The 20,793-nt window shown below is 32.5% G+C and overlaps 3 protein-coding genes and 1 pseudogene across 3 annotated transcripts; 3 read left to right on the forward strand and 1 right to left on the reverse strand.

The window, feature by feature from the left end:
* Positions 1–408: 408 nt before the first annotated feature.
* LOC149483250 (sodium channel protein Nach-like) lies at positions 409–6,412 on the reverse strand. Its single transcript, XM_089702209.1, has 10 exons — positions 6,214–6,412; positions 5,131–5,337; positions 4,625–4,790; positions 3,642–3,790; positions 3,186–3,324; positions 3,001–3,081; positions 2,558–2,810; positions 2,138–2,333; positions 1,276–1,382; positions 409–887 (listed from the first exon to the last, which is right to left on the reverse strand). Exons 1-10 carry the CDS (start codon positions 6,405–6,407, stop codon positions 649–651), a joined length of 1,731 nt encoding a protein of 576 aa, XP_089558335.1. The 5' UTR covers positions 6,408–6,412; the 3' UTR covers positions 409–648.
* LOC149483251 (acylphosphatase-1 pseudogene) lies at positions 1,364–2,053 on the forward strand (annotated as a pseudogene).
* A 4,189-nt stretch (positions 6,413–10,601) lies between the features above and the next one.
* LOC149483252 (uncharacterized) lies at positions 10,602–14,436 on the forward strand. Its single transcript, XM_089702271.1, has 3 exons — positions 10,602–10,737; positions 13,232–13,431; positions 13,775–14,436. Exons 2-3 carry the CDS (start codon positions 13,237–13,239, stop codon positions 13,964–13,966), a joined length of 387 nt encoding a protein of 128 aa, XP_089558397.1. The 5' UTR covers positions 10,602–10,737; positions 13,232–13,236; the 3' UTR covers positions 13,967–14,436.
* A 147-nt stretch (positions 14,437–14,583) lies between these two features.
* LOC149483253 (sodium channel protein Nach-like) lies at positions 14,584–18,801 on the forward strand. The gene is made up of 9 exons (XM_089702274.1): positions 14,584–14,807; positions 15,069–15,263; positions 15,595–15,882; positions 16,155–16,239; positions 16,312–16,397; positions 16,763–16,962; positions 17,286–17,457; positions 17,847–17,950; positions 18,394–18,801. Exons 1-9 carry the CDS (start codon positions 14,698–14,700, stop codon positions 18,621–18,623), a joined length of 1,470 nt encoding a protein of 489 aa, XP_089558400.1. The 5' UTR covers positions 14,584–14,697; the 3' UTR covers positions 18,624–18,801.
* The last annotated feature ends 1,992 nt before the right edge of the window (positions 18,802–20,793 follow it).

The following is a 20,793-nucleotide window of genomic DNA, read 5'->3' on the forward strand; positions in this document are numbered from 1 at the left end:
AAAACGATAATTCACAATGATACAACTTCGAATTGGCCCGCAATTATGGATTGATAACATCTACAAATTGCTATGTGAAACTACAGCTGTTCTTATGTTTCGTTGTATTATAAATGCTCAAAAAACAAAACAATAATGGTTCTACTGATTTTCGCGGTGATAGCCCAGTTTGTTATACAAATAGAAAATCTAAAATAAATTGTTATTTGCTTAAAAATACAAGACTATGTAGATAATAATATGTTTTTTTTTCTAGACCCAACTACAAAGGAAGATTAACTAACAGTTAGGAAAATATATTGATATCAAAAGCTGACTTTTCTATAGGATTAGAGAGGATGGTGAGGTACATTATCCTCATTCCAGTACTGAGGAGTACTGGAATGAGGAAAACTATTTAGTTCTATAAACTTTATCTTTTCTCGTACCTAAGTCTTAGGTAAACGTGTTGAGTTATCACTGGGGTCTTTAGAATAAAAAGTCCGTAGACGTGGCTTCGTTGACGAGACGTTGTTAAAAAAAGCAGGAATTTGACACATTGATATATTGATCTTAGATATTTATTACTTGCAACTCAATTAATCCTAATTCTAACAAAATAGATTCATGTGTAAAGCTTTACGATAAACATTAACATTGATATTTTCATTAATCAGGTGTATTCAATCTCCAAGCCGTCGATCCCGCTATTTCGTTCCAATAAATAGGTCGATATCGGCTAATGTGCTCAAACTGCGCAGGCGTCGACACTTCGCTCGCGATTCGTCTTTCCCGTCGCAACCGAAGAACATAATCTCGCACTAACTTCACAGTGTAGAAGTAGATGAACTCAATAACAGACACAAAGCTAAATCCCGTAACGAAACCACATGTTGAACCTATGTTACCTGAAGAATGTCACCAAGTTAGCTAAAATTCATCGTCAAATAAATATAATATACCTAGGTATCGGAAGTGTAATTTCATAATATATAAAATGATTAATAGGGTCATTATAAGCATGCAAAATATAGGCCGTTCATGCATGATAGTTGGGTAAATAGCAAAATCTTAGAAGTTGCTTATCACTTATCATTCGATATTACGAATTTAATTGAACGTTCCACTTTTCAAATTAATTGACCATTATCGTGTATATGTCAAAGATTATACGCATATCATTCTACAAGCAAGCATCCTTACGAAGAATTAAATACAGCAAACTCAAAACATTCAATAGCAGCGTATTTGCATAAATAACGCAAACTATCTTCAACTATATCAACGCCTACTCACTAATCAAGTCGAACCATTTCATTATGACATTCTGCCCGTAACAGTCTGCAACTTCTCTGCCATACTTAACGTGAACAATGGATGTTCCAGTGAAATTCGCACCGTATCTGAAACAATAGTTTGAAAGCTCAACAATGCTGTTTAGTTTGCAGACATTTATCATACCTATGTTGAAATATTCGTGTCTAGTTGACCCACAAATGTATGATTCAAACTCGGGGAAAAACCTGCGTAATACAGTTACAAAAACCGAACCAATAACGCGTTAATTTTGTTTTGTTTACGATGTGATATGACTCTATAGCAACCTTGTTTGTTAGTGAACTCATGGAAACAAACAACTAGATGGACTTTACGTCACCCCGAACAACGATAGTAAACAAGAAAATATCACAATATTATGACACAAAATGGAACAATTTTCTTTCCAATAACTCAATAATGTCTGGGATAAAAAAAGCAAGCTTGGTAACAACTGATTTTGAAGTGTTTGGAAAGGTTCAGAGGGTATTCTTTCGCAAGCATACGCAGAAAAAAGCTCAAGAGCTGGGACTGAAAGGATGGGTGATGAACACACCGCAAGGTACAGTCATTGGTCAGCTACAAGGGCCCCATAACGCGGTTGAAGATATGAAAATCTGGTTGCAGAAAATCGGGAGCCCCAAGTCTAAAATCGACAAAACTGCTTTTCGGAATGAAGGCCCCATCAACAACACCGCTTTCAGGTCCTTCGAAATACGAGGATAAATTTAATTCTTAGGTGGTGCAGTCTGATTTAAATATTAAATTATTTATGTAACAACTAAATCATTTATTTGCGTACAATTTTGTAATAAAAATAATCCTAGGTACTTTAACTTACAGCCAATCCATCTTGTCCTTAATGGAATCAACGTCGGTACGGTCGGGGTAAATGTTTATATTGGTAAAGTCGTAGTTGTAGGCTGTCTTTGAACAGGTTGGGTAGCACATGGGGCAGTGAATGCCTCCTGATACGAGGTTTAGTTCCAATTCCGATGGAACATTTTCAATATCTGGTCGCACAGCTGTTGATTGAGCTAAAAGATAAAACAGTTTTAATTTGAACAAAAAATTTTTTTGAGTGCAATATTCTTTTCTATTTGCGTCATGCATATGATTGAAAGAATTAAAAGTAACTACTACAACAGTAGGTACCTATGAGTGTTTTTTTTTCTTGTGCATCTTAAGTTTTATTCTAAAGTCTCGCCACAGTATGAGAGTGTTAAAATTCTTCGGTTATAAATAGTAAAAAAAAACTTACCATTAAATATCCTCAAACATGGTATATCCCTGACGTCGCATGTTCTAGTGTGAGCCAATTTGAGCATATTGAATGGAGTACAATTACATTTGCTCATTAGAAAGTACATTCGACATTTCAACAAGCAATCACTGTGAGTATAGAATGGGAGATATGGGGATTCATCGTAGAATAAGCAGTTTCTCAGTTTAACGGGCACATGTTGGATATCTCGTGAGGCTTCTGTGAAACTTGCTGTAACTATTACAGTCATCTGGAATGTTTAGTAGTGACCCTTAAAAACTAGATAATATTATAAAATGTTAAATAAATATGATTGAATATATTAGCTCATCGCTATAGAAATGAAAAGTCATATTAGCTCATCGCTATAGAAATGAAAAGTCAGCATTCAATGAAAATTAGGTTCAAGTAAAATTATTATACGTAAGTATAGTTAATACCTGAACATTAGGACTGACTATTTGCATTGAAAAACTGCCACTGGGAGCATCGGGAAAATCATATGCATCAGAGAACTGCAGCTGAAATAGAATTAATTTTGCTAAAGCTCTCTAAAAGCTCTGAAGCATCTTAAATTTTTTATTAAATATTCTTGTTTGAAAATGAACATTTTATATACATATACCTGAGCACCTTTCAAAGGTACATTGTAGTAGAAATCGTCACTCTCATTTAATCGTAGCAGGATCCTTAGTCCTTGATCGAAATCGAAGCTCGATTTGTTGCCATACATATACATATCAGTACTTCGTGCCTCATGGCTTCTGTTGGAAAAACCAAAGACCAAAGCTATGTAGCTCAAAAAGACAGATACTTATAGTAAACGAAATATTAAAACTCTTATTAACATTTAGGCAACATTACAAATTAACAATTGGACATTTATTTCTAATAAAATATTATATTCTTACGGTTTATTATGATTGGATTTATAAGTAAAAATTACGCTAACAAGTTTAGAAGCATCCAGATTCTAGAGACTTGTTCCGCGTTATTCGTTCAACAATTCAAAATGTAGGTATTTCCAAAAAATGATATTAGTAAAATTAAAGTGAAATAATAATTGTAAAATTATACATACTCTTCAAACATAACATCAGAACTCCTTAAATAGTTGAAAGTACAACAATAGCCAGTCATAGTCAACCGAAAGTCAAACAAATCCGAGCAGTTCATGGGACTTTCGTTCCAGGAACAACGCACCAAAATATCTTCGCACTTTGGAGTTAGCTAAAACAAAAATGTTAATTGCATGATAGATTAAGTTTCAGTCAGATTTTTAACGTTAAAATAGAATACGGATTTTTCGGTATAAAAATAATTTGTAGATTTTATAAATCACACGCTATCACACGATCCTAAATAAAGAACATGTTTATCGTTTTTCGAAAAGTTTTTCAAAAAATAAAGTGCCTAATTTCAATAAAAAGTAATTCTGTAAAAGAGATTTTAAAAACATGTGATGTCATATGATCATATCCATAAAATAGAAGGCATTCTTGCTAAAACGGAGAGCTTAGTAAATATTTAAAAGGCTTTTTATGGGGAATAACGTCGTCGAAATTGATAATAAGTAGCCTATAGCCTCGATAAGATTAAGATTACCGTTTGCCCTCGTCGAGTATTTATTTACGTAACTTGTTTTTACATCAGTGTCCAATGACTGATGACTTAACCAAAGAAGTGTAGCTGCTCGGTTAAGTAATTAACGTTGTTTCCTTGCAATTGTTTCAAAGTGTATGTTGACTTTGATACAGATACGATTTCGCTCTGTTGGGTTAGTAGGTATTTATTTCGAAACCCATTTCCTTTTTATAAATAGACCAATAGATCTAATACAATAAATATAAACCTATTCCTAAGTCAACAAGATTGAAAAAATCTGCGAACTTTCGCTAAGATTTGTACAAACGACATTTTATACTTTTATGTCATCGAGTTCGATCCCCAGATTTAAGCTGGGATAGTTTCATAGTAAAAATAGAGTAACAAAACAGATGTGAAACCCCTTTCAGAGTTAGTTTTAATAAAATAAACTTTTTCTTAATAATTATAATTAACTACATTTCTCATGAGCTCGTTGACGTCATACTCTCCCAAAGCACGTTGTAATTTCTTCACATTGACAATCCTATCGTTCATCCGCTGCATGTTGTAGAACAGTCCCAAACCAAAGAGCAGTTCTAGCATTTGCTCTTCGTTATAGTTTTTGTTCCGTGGTTCTTTTATCCTGAAAGTATGACAATGTTTTTTGGTCGGAAAAATTATATATCGATATAAAATCGTTTAATGCATCGCATATTTAGTAAATTACGGAACAATTCTGCTCTCTTTTATGGTTTACACAAACAATGTCTTATAATTGTTCATTTTATTTAATACTAGCGTTCCGCCCCGGCTTCGCCCGTGGTACATAATTACGTTTTCTCTACATAAGAACCATCCTCGTACTTCAAGGAATATAATAAAAAAAGAATTATCGAAATCGGTTCAGCCGTTCTCGAGTTATGCGCTTACCAACACATTTTGGGATTCATTTTTATATATAAGATTATAACAACCAGAATTACAATTTCTTCGCCAGTTCGGTGACTGAACGTTTACTAATTCTATTATTGGTGCATATCCCAACCGCTGGGAAGATGATTTTGCTGACAGACACTCCTTCAGGCATCTGCGTGGTCACCAAGGGAGCTTGGTAGTATCTCTCGAAGGTCATCCACACCAGGGATATGGAGCATATTAGTGCACTTAGCATGGTGATAATCCATATTGTTCTGTCAGTAATAATGATTCTCATTAGAATGAATGATTCAGCATTTCAGGATTGATGCGTGAGTATAATCTGTTATTAATTGTACTACTTATGTACTTATTTTTAAAATTAACATAAGAATAAAAAAAATGAACAAGCCGGGTAGTTACTACGACGAAAATCACTTGCATTTTTTTAAATTTATGTAAGTAGCTCAAATTTACAATCAATAGGTTTTTTTTCTTAGGTTCAAAAATAAGTGCTTGTTTATATTTTGATTACATTGCATAAAGTGAAGGTTCTCAAACATCAATCATACAAGATGTAACTTTAAAATCTCTTCAAGGTCGGTAAACAGAGAAAGGTACAAAAAGTTTCCATCCATTAGGTATCTCTTTTAAAACACGCATCTTTACATTTTTGTCATGGTTTTCTTATCTTAATTCTTTTGTATTGCAAATTTTACTACTTAACTCTCTATTTGTTGTTGAAACTTGGTATTTTTTAAATATTTATAAGCGACATAATGTTACATAAATGCTTTAAAAGATGTATTTTAGTTTCGCAGAATTTCGTGACTATAATTAGGTACGAAATTTTAAAATTAAAAAATAAAAAGCTCTGTAGATGGTTTAAAACTTCATTCCTATAGACAAAGAAAACCTATTGTGAGAGCATCGTTAAAAAAATCATGCATGTCCAAATGGCACCTAAAACATAATATAAACACATTATTCCCATTACCCACATAAAACTTATCGCATTCTCGTCTCGGTCAATATAGAAGGAAGCAAACTGCATCCATGACATAACGAAGCAGTCTTTAGTTGCATAACTGCACTTCTGTCTAGTGAAACGTGTCTAAGGTCCACTCCAGTAATATGGTACTTTCACATACCTTTCTATGTAAGACGTGTCTTCAACCAGGTGCTTTAGGCCACAAATTGAAGACTCCTTACAATACTCTTTGCTAATTGTTTTAACGCTAGCCATTAACATGTCACTCTTTGTTCTCTCTCTTCGTTTTAAACGGTCACGATACATGGGATAATTTGGTTCCATTATATCTTTATTGCTGCCTTTCCTCTGCATTTACGCGACAAATCTTCAAGCGTAATAAGATATTGTTTATTAATACTTAGTCAAATTACTTAAATACAGTGTTGCTTTTGCCACAACACAAGTATGCTGTTGCAGTGTCAAGGATCATTTTAAATCATGTGGACTCAACTGCCATAGTTTAAATATTCTATTACTAGATAACATCGGACGAAGTGAGGTTAAACGCTATGATTGATCGATTCTTTAAAGCTATTGATTACTGTGATTTGTTTGTTCATTAATATATGTTAACCTATGGATGAGTAGTCATTTGTTTACTTTAAACATAATAATTACGATACAATAGACGTCGTTCTGTCGTTAGAAAATATAGGGTTCTCCTATAAATTTTCATCAATTCATATGAATCTTCCTCCAAACCTTACCATCCTACATATTCCTAAACAAGTCACGTTAGAATTTCCGAATGAATGCTTTCAACTTCTTAAGCACATCGGGGACAAATGTTTTGTAATATAGAGTCATCTAAGAAAATCTATATTGTGCATTATTAGCTATTCGCCAGAATCGCAACTCTTGAAATTTACGATAATATAAAAATAGAAATGCTCTAAAATGTTTTCAATCAAGCATTTTAATTGTTGTAAATACTATAAGCATTGTTTAGTAGGTATGTATTTAACTAAATCAATAATTCTTTTATATTTGGAACCATCGTCAAAAACTTTTTTATTTTATATCTATTAGACTATTAGTATAATGTAAAATGTTTAATGTCAGCTCTTAACCTTTAATTTGACGGGCAATTTTTGAGCTTTATTCAGAACAAAGCAAACAGAACGAGGCTTCATATTGATGCATATAATCAAAATATGCAAAATATGCATATAGGAACGGCCGCTCTACATTTTTAGAAGCACCCTAAAACGTCTGTTTTTATTTTTTATTGAATTGGTATATTTTTTTAGACCAGCGTGCTTATAGCTCCTTCAATGTAAAGGTACATTCAATGGACTATAATTATTATTTCCTCTTCCTTTTCCAATGGGTTTAATTCTTTTATATATTTCTTATCCGCGGAACACTGGTCTTTTACTAAAATAAAAGGTAAGTACTATATTATAATGACTTTATACATGTTTTGTTTAATTTATTGCATTCTAATTAAAACAGAAATGTTGTTCGCCATTAGATAAACAAGGATTAAGCAATGCAAAATTTATCTCAATTCTCAATACACATAAATATGCGGAATGTAGATAGTAGGTGTATTAATTGTAGTTTGTTTGGAAACATGGTTTTGCAATGTGATTTGCTCGGAATGGTCAGTCATGTGATTCTTATACTTTCACCAACTATAATTTGCATAACGTGATATAATAAAACTGCTTTACCCTAATTTTTGCCAATCTAGACTTGATAAGCCGACGAATTCTGTGGCATTATTATGTAACTTTTAAACTCGTTTAATTCAATTTACCGTTACCTAGAGCAATTAATTAGAGTATTTTATTAAGAATATCAGTAATGGACTACTTTAATATGCAGTTTTGGTAGATCAATTTATATATTTCGGTAAATTCATAGATAACCAAGTTTCTCGTTATTTATTTTTAGCTTTTACCACAGCTAACGCTACTTTTTCTTTAACTTATTTATTTTTTAAAAAGTCACTGAAAACTTGCTTTTATATACATATTTATACATATTTAAAATCTTTTCTTTTACCTTTTTTCAAAAAAGCACCCTAATTTTCCATCGAAAATTCTCACGCCAGTACTCAGATTTTTCAAAAAATTGTTCTTGTAGTCAGGCCACTTCGCTAATCTTTGTAATTAGTTAAAATTTATGCACGATTTTAGGCCTATACGATAGCCTATAATATTTTAAGATCGAAGCCCTAGTTTTCACTCAGTAACAAAATCAAACTACATAATATTATAATAATAAGGCTGTGAAAAGACGTCATACCGGTAGTTCCATCTTTACGAAACTTACAATATTTTAACAACCCAGTTGTTGACATAATCGCTATTTTGGATCCGATTACAATATTTCTCTTTTTGCCTTTCGATGTTACGTTAAAATTATATGGTTTTGCCTGAGTGAATACATAAATAATGTGTATGTTAAGTGTTTTTTTTTATAGCTTGTTTCTAAAACATGTGATTACGCTTATGCCGTAAAATATACAGGGTGGAAAATTTAGAGGGAAAAAGAAATAGAAGTTCGATTCCCGGTCGAAGCAAGTGAATTTTCGAAAATCTTTAATGAATGCAGTTTCTTTTTAAACATAGAGGTATGTTTCCTTTCGGCAAAATTTGCTATCTCCAGTATTTCAAGTACTTCGAAGCCAGGGCCCATCGAAAATTTCCACACTGTATAGGGAGATCCTTTTTTTATTTTATTGATAGGGAGATCCACAACAAGTAACAACCTTTATTAGGAAGAACGGTTAAAAAAGAAGTCGGTTAAAAATATAACCTTATTGATATTTAAATTAAGTGTTGTATGTATATCCAAAAGTGTTTCTGAAAACCCAATTTTACCAATACTTCTATTTCATGTAATATTTGTAAGCAACACTCCGTGACAAAGCACTGAATTATGCACAGTCATCGTGACGAGCCATCAGATTTTGTATGTGTGCATTCTTCATACGAGACTGCAGCATCCTAGATCGCAACTAAGACCGCAACCGATATAAGCCTACATGTTTGAAATAATTCTACATTTTAAGAAAGTCTGGTCAAATCATAGCCATTATAACCTTACTACTTCTCACTCACTTCGCAGCGGGGTTATTTATAATAATTATGTTTTTTGTGTCTGGAGATAGTTCGGAGTTAGGACTTTTAGAGACGATATAGGCCGCGGAGACCATCTCATTCCCATGGATATTTCCATTGGCAACGCGGACGAAGCCGCTGGCAACAGGTAGCATAACACCTTATGATATAACATATTATGATATGTTTCATAATTATCGTTGAAAAAATCTAGAAATTCAATTACATTTATTCATTTTATTATTTCCTTTTCCTGCCCTTCGGATATGACAACATTAGGTACATTGATACTTTATAGGTACGGTTTATGGTTTTCTCGGGTGAACTTACATTTAATTATGTAAATAACAAACAAAACTAGTTTAATTATTTGAAAAGAAACAGTGAATACTTTCTTTGGAACAATTATTATCTAAGTACCTTCATTCTTCATCATAATACCTTCTTACTAAGAGTGACATTAGACGTAATTATCTACCAAGTATTAGGAAGGTAATGCGGAGCCTTTATCGAAATTATGCAGTAGGTTATGCTAATTCTAAAACATAAGAAACCGTGTAAACCTAATAGAATTGAAATGCCATAATTATCCATAATTAATTATTATTCCATTAAATATTACATAATTGAATTAATTTGCATATAGCCTATAGTGACACTATAAAAATGCAGATCGAGTTTTGTAATACCGGTTGGCGCCATGGCGTGACAAGAAACGAAAAACAAAGGTATCGGATTAACATATTTATTATACTATTATAGCTATAAATATAGTACAATACATATAAATATAATATACTGTATGCAAAACATCCTAAATAGATAATTATAAGTTAAATCTTGCTCATTGCGTAGAAATATTACGAGCGAGATTAGAAAACTAATCTAGTTTTATAGATTGTATGAATATTAATATTTTTCCGTCGTGTCCCAATATGGAAATTTAATTATTATTGTTTATTAAAATGCGAATAGATAGTGGTTTAAACTATGACACTAATTATATGATAGACTGGTTATTAATTATGTAACGAAATGTGATACGATGTGATAACAACAAGATAATCTAGCGAAAACTTAATTTCTATTTAAATATACACATCAAAATCTAAGGTTAGTTTGCACTTGATTTATGATTGCTCATCAATAACGTGCCTATATTTTTAAATTAATTACTTAAACACATTTCAATATGTTTGTGTCAATATATTAATAAAAACAATTTTTCAAAACTGACAATGTATAAAAAAGAAAAAACGGAGGCTTAAAATGTCTAATCGAAGACCGAAGTATTATTTTGTCGTTAAAAATACGAATTCGATTGTTTTTACTTTTTACTAGTCAATCACAAAACACCTAGATATACTATATAGCATATTAAAGATGCTGTAATAATGGACACACAATAATGGTTCTGGTGGAATTTGAAGGATGATAGGTGGTGGGTACAGCCTCTCACTTGGTTCGGGTCGCATTTACTCAGCGCACCTGATAAAGGCATGCCAACGTTAGCCTTTGTTACAATTAATTTATTGTGGTGTAAAGTGTACGTTTAGTGAAGTGAATAAAAGGTTAGTGTTGTGTTGTGTTTTTTATGAAGTGATTAGTGTTGTACAGCGTGGGTAAGGCTTGTGGTGTTGTTTTATTTACTTTTGCTTTTTTTTTGTTTACTCAAGCTCAACTTTAAGTAAATGATTCTTGATTGAAAAATGGTTTAAAAAATTAAGTGTTTTTTTTTAATTTTTTATTAGCTTCACCTGTATATTTATATGTAACTCCTTTATACTCTATTATGAGTTTATCTTATAAAAGCAATAGCAAGCAGTTTTAGTAAAAAAATATACAGTTATAGATAAACTCGGTAATATCGGTTTATCACTCGCAAATCTCTTAATTTTATTTTTCCATCAAATTCCTGTCCTGTCCTAAAAAAAACAATTTTGTTGGCACGCGCACGCGTTGTTTTTTTATTAACGTTCAAGTTAGGTAACATGTTACGATATTTTGAAGCTTAATTCGCCCACTTTACTACATAATAGATAAAGCTACTTCAATATTGGTATACACAATCATTACCGTTATTTGAACATTCGTAAAAACTATCAATTAACCTGTCTATGGTCCATTCAAAAACACGTCAAATGAACCGTTACGAAAAATTTCATATTATGTTTTTTTTTATTGTACCTACATAGACGTTTGAGTCATATTATGCGGTTTTGACTATTTATTTGGCTTTAAAATGCACAAGTTTTGTTGTGTTTTTTTTAAATCTGAAAACTTTATAATCGTTTTTTAAAGGAGACACTTTATTATATAAGTTCTTTAGATAGGTACATTATGTTTACGTTTATCTGTGGTTGGTAAGTCGCTTTAACGTTTTCGGAATATTATCTTTATTAATTAAACGATGAATACCAGATTTTCATAATATACTTCAATTTTTAAACGAAAAAAAGCATTGAAATATTAATACGAAAATATTTAAATAACAAAAATATACATTGGCCTCGTTGTTTTTATGTGAAGATTTTATGCGGTCATCAGTCATGTGATGGTCTTTCGCAAAGTGATGTTGTTTTCTCACGTGGAAGATTCTAGAACATTAACCAATGTTTGGAACATTTGAAAGTATAACGTTTACGTGTTAACGCCAAGGTTAACCTTGGCGTATTGTTCACCAACCATGCTTTTAACATGGAACCTGCAATCGATTGTGCAATAAGGACGTTGCATTTGTACTTTGTAGGTAACTAGAATTACCTATAACATGTACAAAATTATACATAGTATAAAAATGAATGTTTCTTGCTCGTTAGTCCCTCAGGCAATTACTTAACCGATTTTGATAAAAGTTTAATAACAAGTAATGACCCTTATTATTATTATATAAATGCGAAAGTTTGTGATGTATGTACGTATGTTTATGTATATATGTAACAACTCTTTCACGCAAATATTACTGAACGGATTATAATTAAATTTAGCACACATATAGAATGTAATTTGTATTAACACATAGGATAGGTTTTATCCCGGAAAACCTACGGGAACGGGAACTACGCGGGTTTTTCATTGAAAGCGTGGGCGAAGCCGCGGGCGGAAAGCTAGTGTTCAATATTTTACCCTCATTTTACCTCAAAAACTCACTTATATCCTTAATGACTTGACATTGAACGAAGAATAATTGAAGATCATTAGTAGGTATATATATGTATGACATGACAATTAACGATTAGTAAAATAATACGCGCACGCATATTTCAACTTCAATAAATCAATCAAATATATTATCCGACGAAATTATTATTTCCTCGATGTCCACTTATTATGTAAAATAATTAATCAACCACCTAATTCATATGTAAATCTAGAGCCAGGTCAGATAATTAATCTTAATTAAAAATAATAAATAGCGGTATTACAGTTTTTGTCTGATATATTTTTTTTAAACCAATACGTAAAATGTACGAAACAAAATTGATATAATTAAATATTTTTACATAATGAAAAAAAAATAACTCGATAAATGGACTCTCGATTTTTAAAATCGGACCCGTAGTTTCTGAGATAAGCGCTTTCAACCAAACAAACTCTTGAGCTTTATTATATACATACTAGCTTCCGCCCACGACTTTGTACGTGCATCCCCGTTTTTCCCCGTTACCGCAAGAATTTCGGGAAATCCTTTCTTAGCGGATGCCTACGTCCTAACATCTACCTGCATGCCAAATTTCAGCCCGATACGTCCAGTGGTTTGGGCTGTGCGTTGATAGATCACTATATTAGTCACCTTTGAGTTTTATATAATATATAGATTAGTATAGATATGGTATCTAAGATTAAAAAGCTCTTACTCGTATATTAGTTAAAAGGGTACATAGAGTTATAAAATAATTCATAGTACCTATGAGAATTGAAAGCTGGCTGTATTTCAGTCATACACAATCCATTTACGGTAATGTCGTTATTATTTGTTAAGAACTTAAAGTAGGTATATGATACATATCTGAAAATCATAGAACTTCCGATGCTAATTATTACAAAGACATTCTTTCTCCCCAGCAACAATGATCAAATCCATCGTGCTCCTGCTGACCAGTACATATCTGGCCAATGGCATACCTCCCCCGCACCCCGCGGTGGTCGCAGTGCGTCACGCTGAAGAGCAGCTACCCTTCCACCTCAGAAGCCCAGCATTATGGAACCGAAATCTCCAAGAAGTTCTGCCTTTGACCAGTCTGTTGCATAATGGAGAGAAAGCGGTAATCCTTTCCCTTCCCGTAATACAAACCAGTTAAAGATTAATTATTATAATGTATTGATTTTAAGTTAGTTTCAAAAGGTCCATAAAGTTCCTCAAAACACAACTGTATGAAACAATCAAAACCCACATAAAAGTGTCATCTTTAAAAAATTGGGGCATTCTATTTTACATAATATATTATGTACTTTGTACATATTATTATATGTATAAGTAATGAGGATTTTTATTATTACAGTATCACAGATATAAAGATCACAGATATAAATGTAAGGCATACAACGTATGTTATGTAATATTTGTTACAATAACCTTATTTTTTTAACAGCCTTATATTGTTTCAGGTTTTCGAAAGAGAAGCGGACACAGTATCGAGAACGGAAATCTACAAAATCTTGACGCACGCGGGCTTCATCGGAAGGAGGAATTACATCAACCAGTATCCCTCAAATAAACACAATCACGCTCATTATTACCCTCCCAGTAATGATTCTCCTTTTGTACTGAACCCAGATTTATTACAATATTTAAAGTGAAGGGAATTAAGATCCTATAATTTCATTATGTAAATATATTCGTAAAATGGAGACCAGTGTTCCTTTCCTTTCTCATCCTATATTCTCCTCAATTCCAAAGTGTTCCGTTTGAAAATAATATGTACATATATGAAACAGCAGCTATGGGTGCAATGCCCTCTTAATTTTTTTTTTCTGTACACATCCAAGTCTCCTATAAGTAAGTATATGAACTTATTCCGTCGAATAAAAAGTGCAATGCCAATGTATTTTTGTGTTATATTATAAAAGTATTTCTGCTTTACTTAGAGCCATATTGTTTGCATGTCTAGAAGGATTGATGTTTATTGTATTTTGTTGATTGTATATTGATTATTGTACATATAGTTACAACTAATGTGTGTATTTTTATTATGTTTGTTAAATGAGTTGTGATCTAGATTTAAGTACTTTTAGATTTGTACATACATAAATAAATTCGTATTCTACAAGTTTGGCTTTTTAATTATGAGATTACATTTTATTAGTCATGTACATTATACATGAAGGTCAATCAAATAATTGTAATTGCAACATCAAAGTACCGTAAATCGTAATAACCACTTTAATCGCATTTTTAACCTTGGTCGTGTTAAAATGTAATGATTGTATCTAATGCAATTATCTTATTAATTATTAAAAGCAATTGCACAATAAGTGTAGCGTGAACTTCACAAATTAGATCATAGTGTGCATTTATATTTGTCAGTTTAATGTTAACAATGTCTGTATCATGTAAGCATCATGTTAAAGAATATTGTAGGGTTTGTACCTTCGCTGGATTTCATATAATTGCTGATGAAACTAAGCATTGGGTGGAAAGGTAGGTATATATTATATCCAAGAATACATCATAGAATTAGTCAATGAAACTTTTAACTTAATTCATTTTGCCTATAAACATTTTCCACTGCGCCAAATAATGCCACTTTGTTGGCTTATATTTCTGTAGAAAAGGAAAAATAATAAAAATATCTATCTGTATGCAAAATAAGATTTAAAACGTTTAACAATTAATTAACTATAATTTTCCAAGTGACAGTATAAAATAACAATAAAAATTATAACATTATGAATATTCTAGGTTGTTCTGGGTTTTGCTAGTCATTCTGTCATGGTACGGTTCTGCTCTCCTCATTGGGTCCGCATGGGATGCCTTCGTCAACAATCCTATAAGCTTCGGAGTAGAAACTACGTATACAGACTGGAACACAAAGCTACCATCTGTTGCGGTCTGTGAACTAGACAATGATGATAAAATCTTTAACATTTCTGATACGTAAGTAAATACTTACGAATCACATTATAGAACCTTAACGTAGTAGGAGTTCGTAGTAAGTTCTATATATTGTAAAATGTAGAGGCGTCTCTCTTCGGAAAAATGTCCGCTTTTATTTGATAAAAGATTAAAGTGACAGTTCTTGCGTTTCTAAAATCCTGGTTATATCGAATTTTCAATTTCCCCATTGAAAGCATGCTAGCAGCTACCTATAAGTCATGAAATGCGCCGTTAATAGTTTAGTTAGAAACCTTTCTAATAACTCCCCATTAAATGAACATGAATAGATGTGGTATTTTGTTTAGTACATGTACATCTCTTCATCTTCCAGAATCTGGACACCAGACCATTTAATAGACCTGGAAGACGCACTACGCGACATAGCGTACTTCCGTGGTTTTGCCTACAGGCTGGTTGATGTATGTTACGCTACCAAGAACCCAGATTCCCAATGTCCAACATCTAACTATTCATATTACGCAGATCTCGTTAGAAGTCCATGTTCCCAATTATTACAGAATTGTTCATATAATGGAAACGCATTTGATTGTTGCGAGTACTTTCTTCCCTTGCAAACGGATATCGGAATGTGTTATACGATCAACTCTATTCAAGTGGAGTAAGTTTTCATTATATATAACTTAAATAAATAAAATTACAGTAAAAGCTGCACTTTTGATAAAATAATTTGATTGAATAGTTGACGCGTAACGACCATCTTTCTATATATGTAATAAAAAATTTCCGTAATCATTAAATAGCTGCGAATTATACATTTTATTGCGTTTCGCTCTACTTTAAAAATTGATAAGAGCACCTCATTAATAAATTAATACAAAATATTATAGCTTAAAAGTGTTTGTCAATATGATATTATGTACTACTTTTCAGAAATCCTAAAATATATCCTATGGTTAGTAATAAACAGCATAAACAAGGAGTTCTAAGCTTTGAATTATTACTGAAACATGCTATGGTGAGTATTTCATATACATACTTTAAATTTAATATGTTATTGGAATAATAAAATTGATTTCCATTATTAAAGTTATATACACTTGGAGAAGATGAAGTACCAACTGTAACCACACTCACTTCATCAACATTAAAATTAGCGTCAGGGAAAAATTATCAGTAAGTCTTATTTTATTTTGAATATCCTACATATTATATTATGTACTTATAAAATAAAAATAACAATTAAATAACTGTAAGTTTAATCAGTAGATACATTTTGTTCGGCTTTGAAATTTTATTAAGGTTTTCGCACAACTAAGTACAAGAGCTTTTTTTTACATTTCTAATTTGTGAAATTAAAAAGTTGCTTATTAATTTTCATAATTAACCTTTTTTATCCACACTATCCCTTTAACAAACACCTAGGGTATTTTTCCTACACCGACTTATCACAAAAGAAATGTATTTTATAGCTAGTAGGATCCTTTCCATCATTACTCTATCAACAACCGCCTCTAGCTCTTTTAATGATTCTCTTCCAGACGTCACTTAACAGTAAGAAACATAGAAAACGACCCTCTAGTAGTACAGACTACACGTGAACAGAGAGCCTGCCGCTTCAACGACGATAACCAGGGTGGTCTCTACCCACACTACTCATATAGCACATGCACCGTGCTGTGCAGAAAGAAACGGCAAGTGGAGATATGTGGATGCAATGATCATTTTATGATTGGAGCTGGTAGGCTGCTCCATACGTATTTTGATAATTGGTACATATTAGGTATAATTACTCATAGAGTCACTAATTACTATTTATAAGATATAGAAATGTTAAGCTATCTGACTGGGTAATCTTTGAAAGGTAAAGGTATAAAGGTAGTCTCAATTGTAAAGGCTTTTGCAGAGCGACCTTAAGGTGGCATAATAATATTTTATACATATTATATCTTTGATGTGACATCTACGTAATTAGAAATAGCTATTAAAACGGTAAAGAAATTTGTAACCACAATTCGCATTTCTATTCAATGCTACTGATTCTTTATAGTACACTAATTTCAGAGGATTCAAAACGCTGCAATATCTCTGGTATATCATGCCTGCACAATCACGCGAGCGACTTGACCACTCTCAAGCCACCATGGAACAAACGACCCGGCTTGGCGTGCGACTGTCTGCCTTCTTGTGATGAAACTGAGATCACTGTTATAAAAGATGTTGTAAGAGCTAAAGGGTACGCAAATAAATAATTGAGATTGTAAGCATGATAAGAAATCATGTAAAAATGTTAGATTTAATTTTATTACATTCATAATATGTATGTTTTTATAAATGCAATTTTTTTTTCAAGAATAGAAAAAGTTTGGTCATGAGTTGGTATTCGAACCCGCGTCTTTAGCTTAAGCATTAGTCTCGTGAAAATACATTCTTTATCGCATCCTGTTTTGATATTTTCACACTGATTTTCACTACAGCTATTGGACCACCAGATTGTCTATAAAAAAATGCTGCTCTAATGATACAAAAATCATATAATCTGCTTATTTTATTTGTAGTTTTGTATTACTTGTGCACAATAAGTCTTTTCATATGATGTGAATTGATAATACATTTTGTTCATAGTGGGCGGTCTAAAAAGAAGAAAGCTTACGTAGAGCTGATATTAGCGTATTTACCGACCGAAAGATTCAAGAGGAATGTCGTTAGAAGCCGTCTTGATTTAGTTGGTAATTGAGTTCATTACTTACTTTTCATAATTAAAAATAAAATAAAGACCTTGGCACTATTTTATATCTAATGTTATAGTGCCAATTAAACATCATGTTGGAATCCAAGCTTGCACAAGTGCAATTACAAAATCTTCAACTAAAAAGACGGATAAGACGTGTTCGTTTAGAGATAGTACATAATTATTATCTTCGACATAATATTATGAATTATTTTTTGTTATTTTTTTCAATCATACGATATGACCCTTTAGGTAAAAATAAAGACTTTTGATTATACAAAGAATAAAAATATTCTTTTTTTATAAATTACAATATAATTAGTAGGTAATAAGAAATAAGATTTTTTGTTGCCTCAATTAAATAGCTAATCTTCATTAGTATTAGCTCTTTTTCTTGATTGAATCTTCTTTTTTTTCATTATTAAATTGGTATTATTTCAGTGTCCGTCGGAGGCACAGCTGGATTATTCGTGGGTGCAAGTCTACTAAGCTTCGTGGAATTGATTTTCTTCTTCACCGTTAGATTATTTGACAACATTTATTTAAAGAAACGCAATCGTAACAATATTGTTCTTCTTAACGATGGCACGAACGCGAAAAAGAAACATAAATTAAAAAAGCTTTTTGCAAGGAATAAAAATCCGTCTGTCATTATACCTTTGGAAGAATAAAATTCCAAGGATAAACTGAATAACACAATAATCTATCCTCGCATGGAACTCTTGACTCTTGGAGAAGTGGCAATCATGTGATAAACATGTGATGCATGTATGTGTGTGTGTGAAAACATGAATAAGTCAACACAAAGCCATATATTGGGAACGGCTTTTGCGTGCAGTTATATCTGCATTGTAGTGCAAGTCCACACTGCGAGCCTAGCGCGGTTGCGACGGCGGGCGCGAAATATCAAACGTATGAAACGCGCCTTTGCGTCCACATTGAAATGACTTTGGCGGAAGCCTAGTGCGACGGTAATGAGCGAGCCAGCGCGAGTAGTTTTCAAACTCTCCTATCCGCGCGTTCTGGCCACACTACGGGCCTAGTCAGCAAGCGACCCAATGCGCGGACGGCGGGGGTATCAAACCAGTTCGGTCTTGTCGCTCGACTTCTTATATTATATCCTTTATTGTTTTTCGTAAAATAGCGTAAATACTTAATTGTTGAAGTGAAACTTCTTTATTTATAAGTGCGATTCAATCTAAAACACTTATATACACCACAGTAATTTTGTCGGGTATAATCTCAATTCTTCATATAAGATTCACCCGTTATTCCTCTGTTTTATTTATTTCGTGTACAACTTCTATAATGATCTCATCTCAAAATCGGACTGTCCAGTAAAAATAGCAAATCGTCCAAAGTTTGCAACACCCGAAAAACGTCGAACCGCTACTTGAGCTCGCGCGTCGGTGTGGCCACCGCGAGCGCCCGCTCGTCGCGCCCGCCTAGGCCGCCGCCACCGCGCATTCAGTGTGGACGCACACGTAGAGTTCTACACAACTTGACCTATCACACTCCATGCGTCACACATCCGATCTCAGCACATTTAGCGATGATTATGAAGTCACGAGTCATTATCAGCAGGTTTAATGCACTGTACTATGACCAGTAAACTCTAGAAGAGACCTAGTTCCCGACAGGATACGTACAGTTAGAGTTGATGCAACACCGTGTAACATTGCCTTATTATTGTTTAATGGAACTTATGTTCGTAATTCTGTATGGATCTTCCGCTTTTAAAGAGATTTAGTGTTCAGAAACACGATACATATATCCCGACTTAGGTACATGTGATTTTTTTTTCTGTGATCAATTTGTCGCTCAATCTCTTCATTTAATACTGCATACTGAATAATCCAGGTTTTGTTACTGTTTGTGTACCAGGTATCTATTATGTAATTAACTCCTTCACTATGGAATTTTTAAGTGGCTATTATGGCCAAATTATAGCAATTAACCCGCATCTCTTTACATGAGATATAAATATAATATTGAGTCATAAGATAACTTTCTCTCACGTTATTTCGAAAGGTTTATCAATTAAATAATTAAGAATGTTAAGCATTTCACAATTTAGCTCTCATTAAAATTTGGATGCACTGTTTTAATAATTTTGACAATGGTCGTGTATTTTTGTTTGATGCTTGGAAATAAAGTACACACTACACATATAGTCAATAAAATTGTTTTATTATAAAATTCATATCTAAGTTTTAGAACAACGAAAATTCGAATATAATAACATTTTTAATAGATTTACCTACTTAGTTATCTTTTAAAATTGTCAAACAACATCTAAATATATCTAAAACTATTCACACTATTACATAATTCGTGTCTTATATGTAATGGAAAAATTACATGTTTTGTCTATAAAAGCGAATAATATTTATCGTTTTTATATTAAGTATCTCTTAATGTACAATTAATTAAGTTATAAAGGGCAAGATAAAATTAACAACATTTCTCCTTAAGATAACAAAATATTTAACTACATACAATCTTCTACTCCATAAACTACATTTTAATTCTTATTAAAGTCTTAACACATGATATTCAACAAGAGCCAATATATTGCAACCATTTTTTTTTCTTTAAATCTAAAAAATCTCAATTAATCAAAGTCCATCTTTCAAATGAATATGAAAAACATAAAACTTCCTATAGCATTCACACAAGCATTAAGTATTAGCACAGGTATTAGGCTAAGAACCGGTAAGAACAAATCATGTGCGCCTGGTAAGCCACCACCTGCTGCAGTGGCCGTGGGGGTGGAAGCGGCGGTATCTCATGCAGTGCCATTGAGGTATCTGCTGCATGCGACGGAGGGCTTCCAACTGA

Source organism: Colias philodice, chromosome 13 (genome assembly GCF_061535455.1).
Source record: "Colias philodice isolate Cphi_HAF_F1 chromosome 13, ilColPhil1 Martin Lab GWU primary, whole genome shotgun sequence".
In the NCBI taxonomy this organism is placed as follows: domain Eukaryota; kingdom Metazoa; phylum Arthropoda; class Insecta; order Lepidoptera; family Pieridae; genus Colias; species Colias philodice.

Coding starts and splice junctions, on each gene's coding strand:
- LOC149483252 (XM_089702271.1), top strand. CDS start 13,237: ATGATCAAATCCATCGTGCTCCTGCTGACCAGTACATATCTGGCCAAT. Junction 13,432..13,774: donor TGCATAATGGAGAGAAAGCG/GTAATCCTTTCC, acceptor ATATTGTTTCAG/GTTTTCGAAAGAGAAGCGGA.
- LOC149483253 (XM_089702274.1), top strand. CDS start 14,698: ATGTTAACAATGTCTGTATCATGTAAGCATCATGTTAAAGAATATTGT. Junction 16,240..16,311: donor TATTACTGAAACATGCTATG/GTGAGTATTTCA, acceptor CCATTATTAAAG/TTATATACACTTGGAGAAGA. Junction 17,951..18,393: donor AAGCCGTCTTGATTTAGTTG/GTAATTGAGTTC, acceptor GTATTATTTCAG/TGTCCGTCGGAGGCACAGCT.
- LOC149483250 (XM_089702209.1), bottom strand. CDS start 6,407: ATGCAGAGGAAAGGCAGCAATAAAGATATAATGGAACCAAATTATCCC. Junction 4,791..5,130: donor ACCGAACTGGCGAAGAAATT/GTAATTCTGGTT, acceptor TCATACTTTCAG/GATAAAAGAACCACGGAACA. Junction 1,383..2,137: donor AAGGACAAGATGGATTGGCT/GTAAGTTAAAGT, acceptor CTATTGTTTCAG/ATACGGTGCGAATTTCACTG.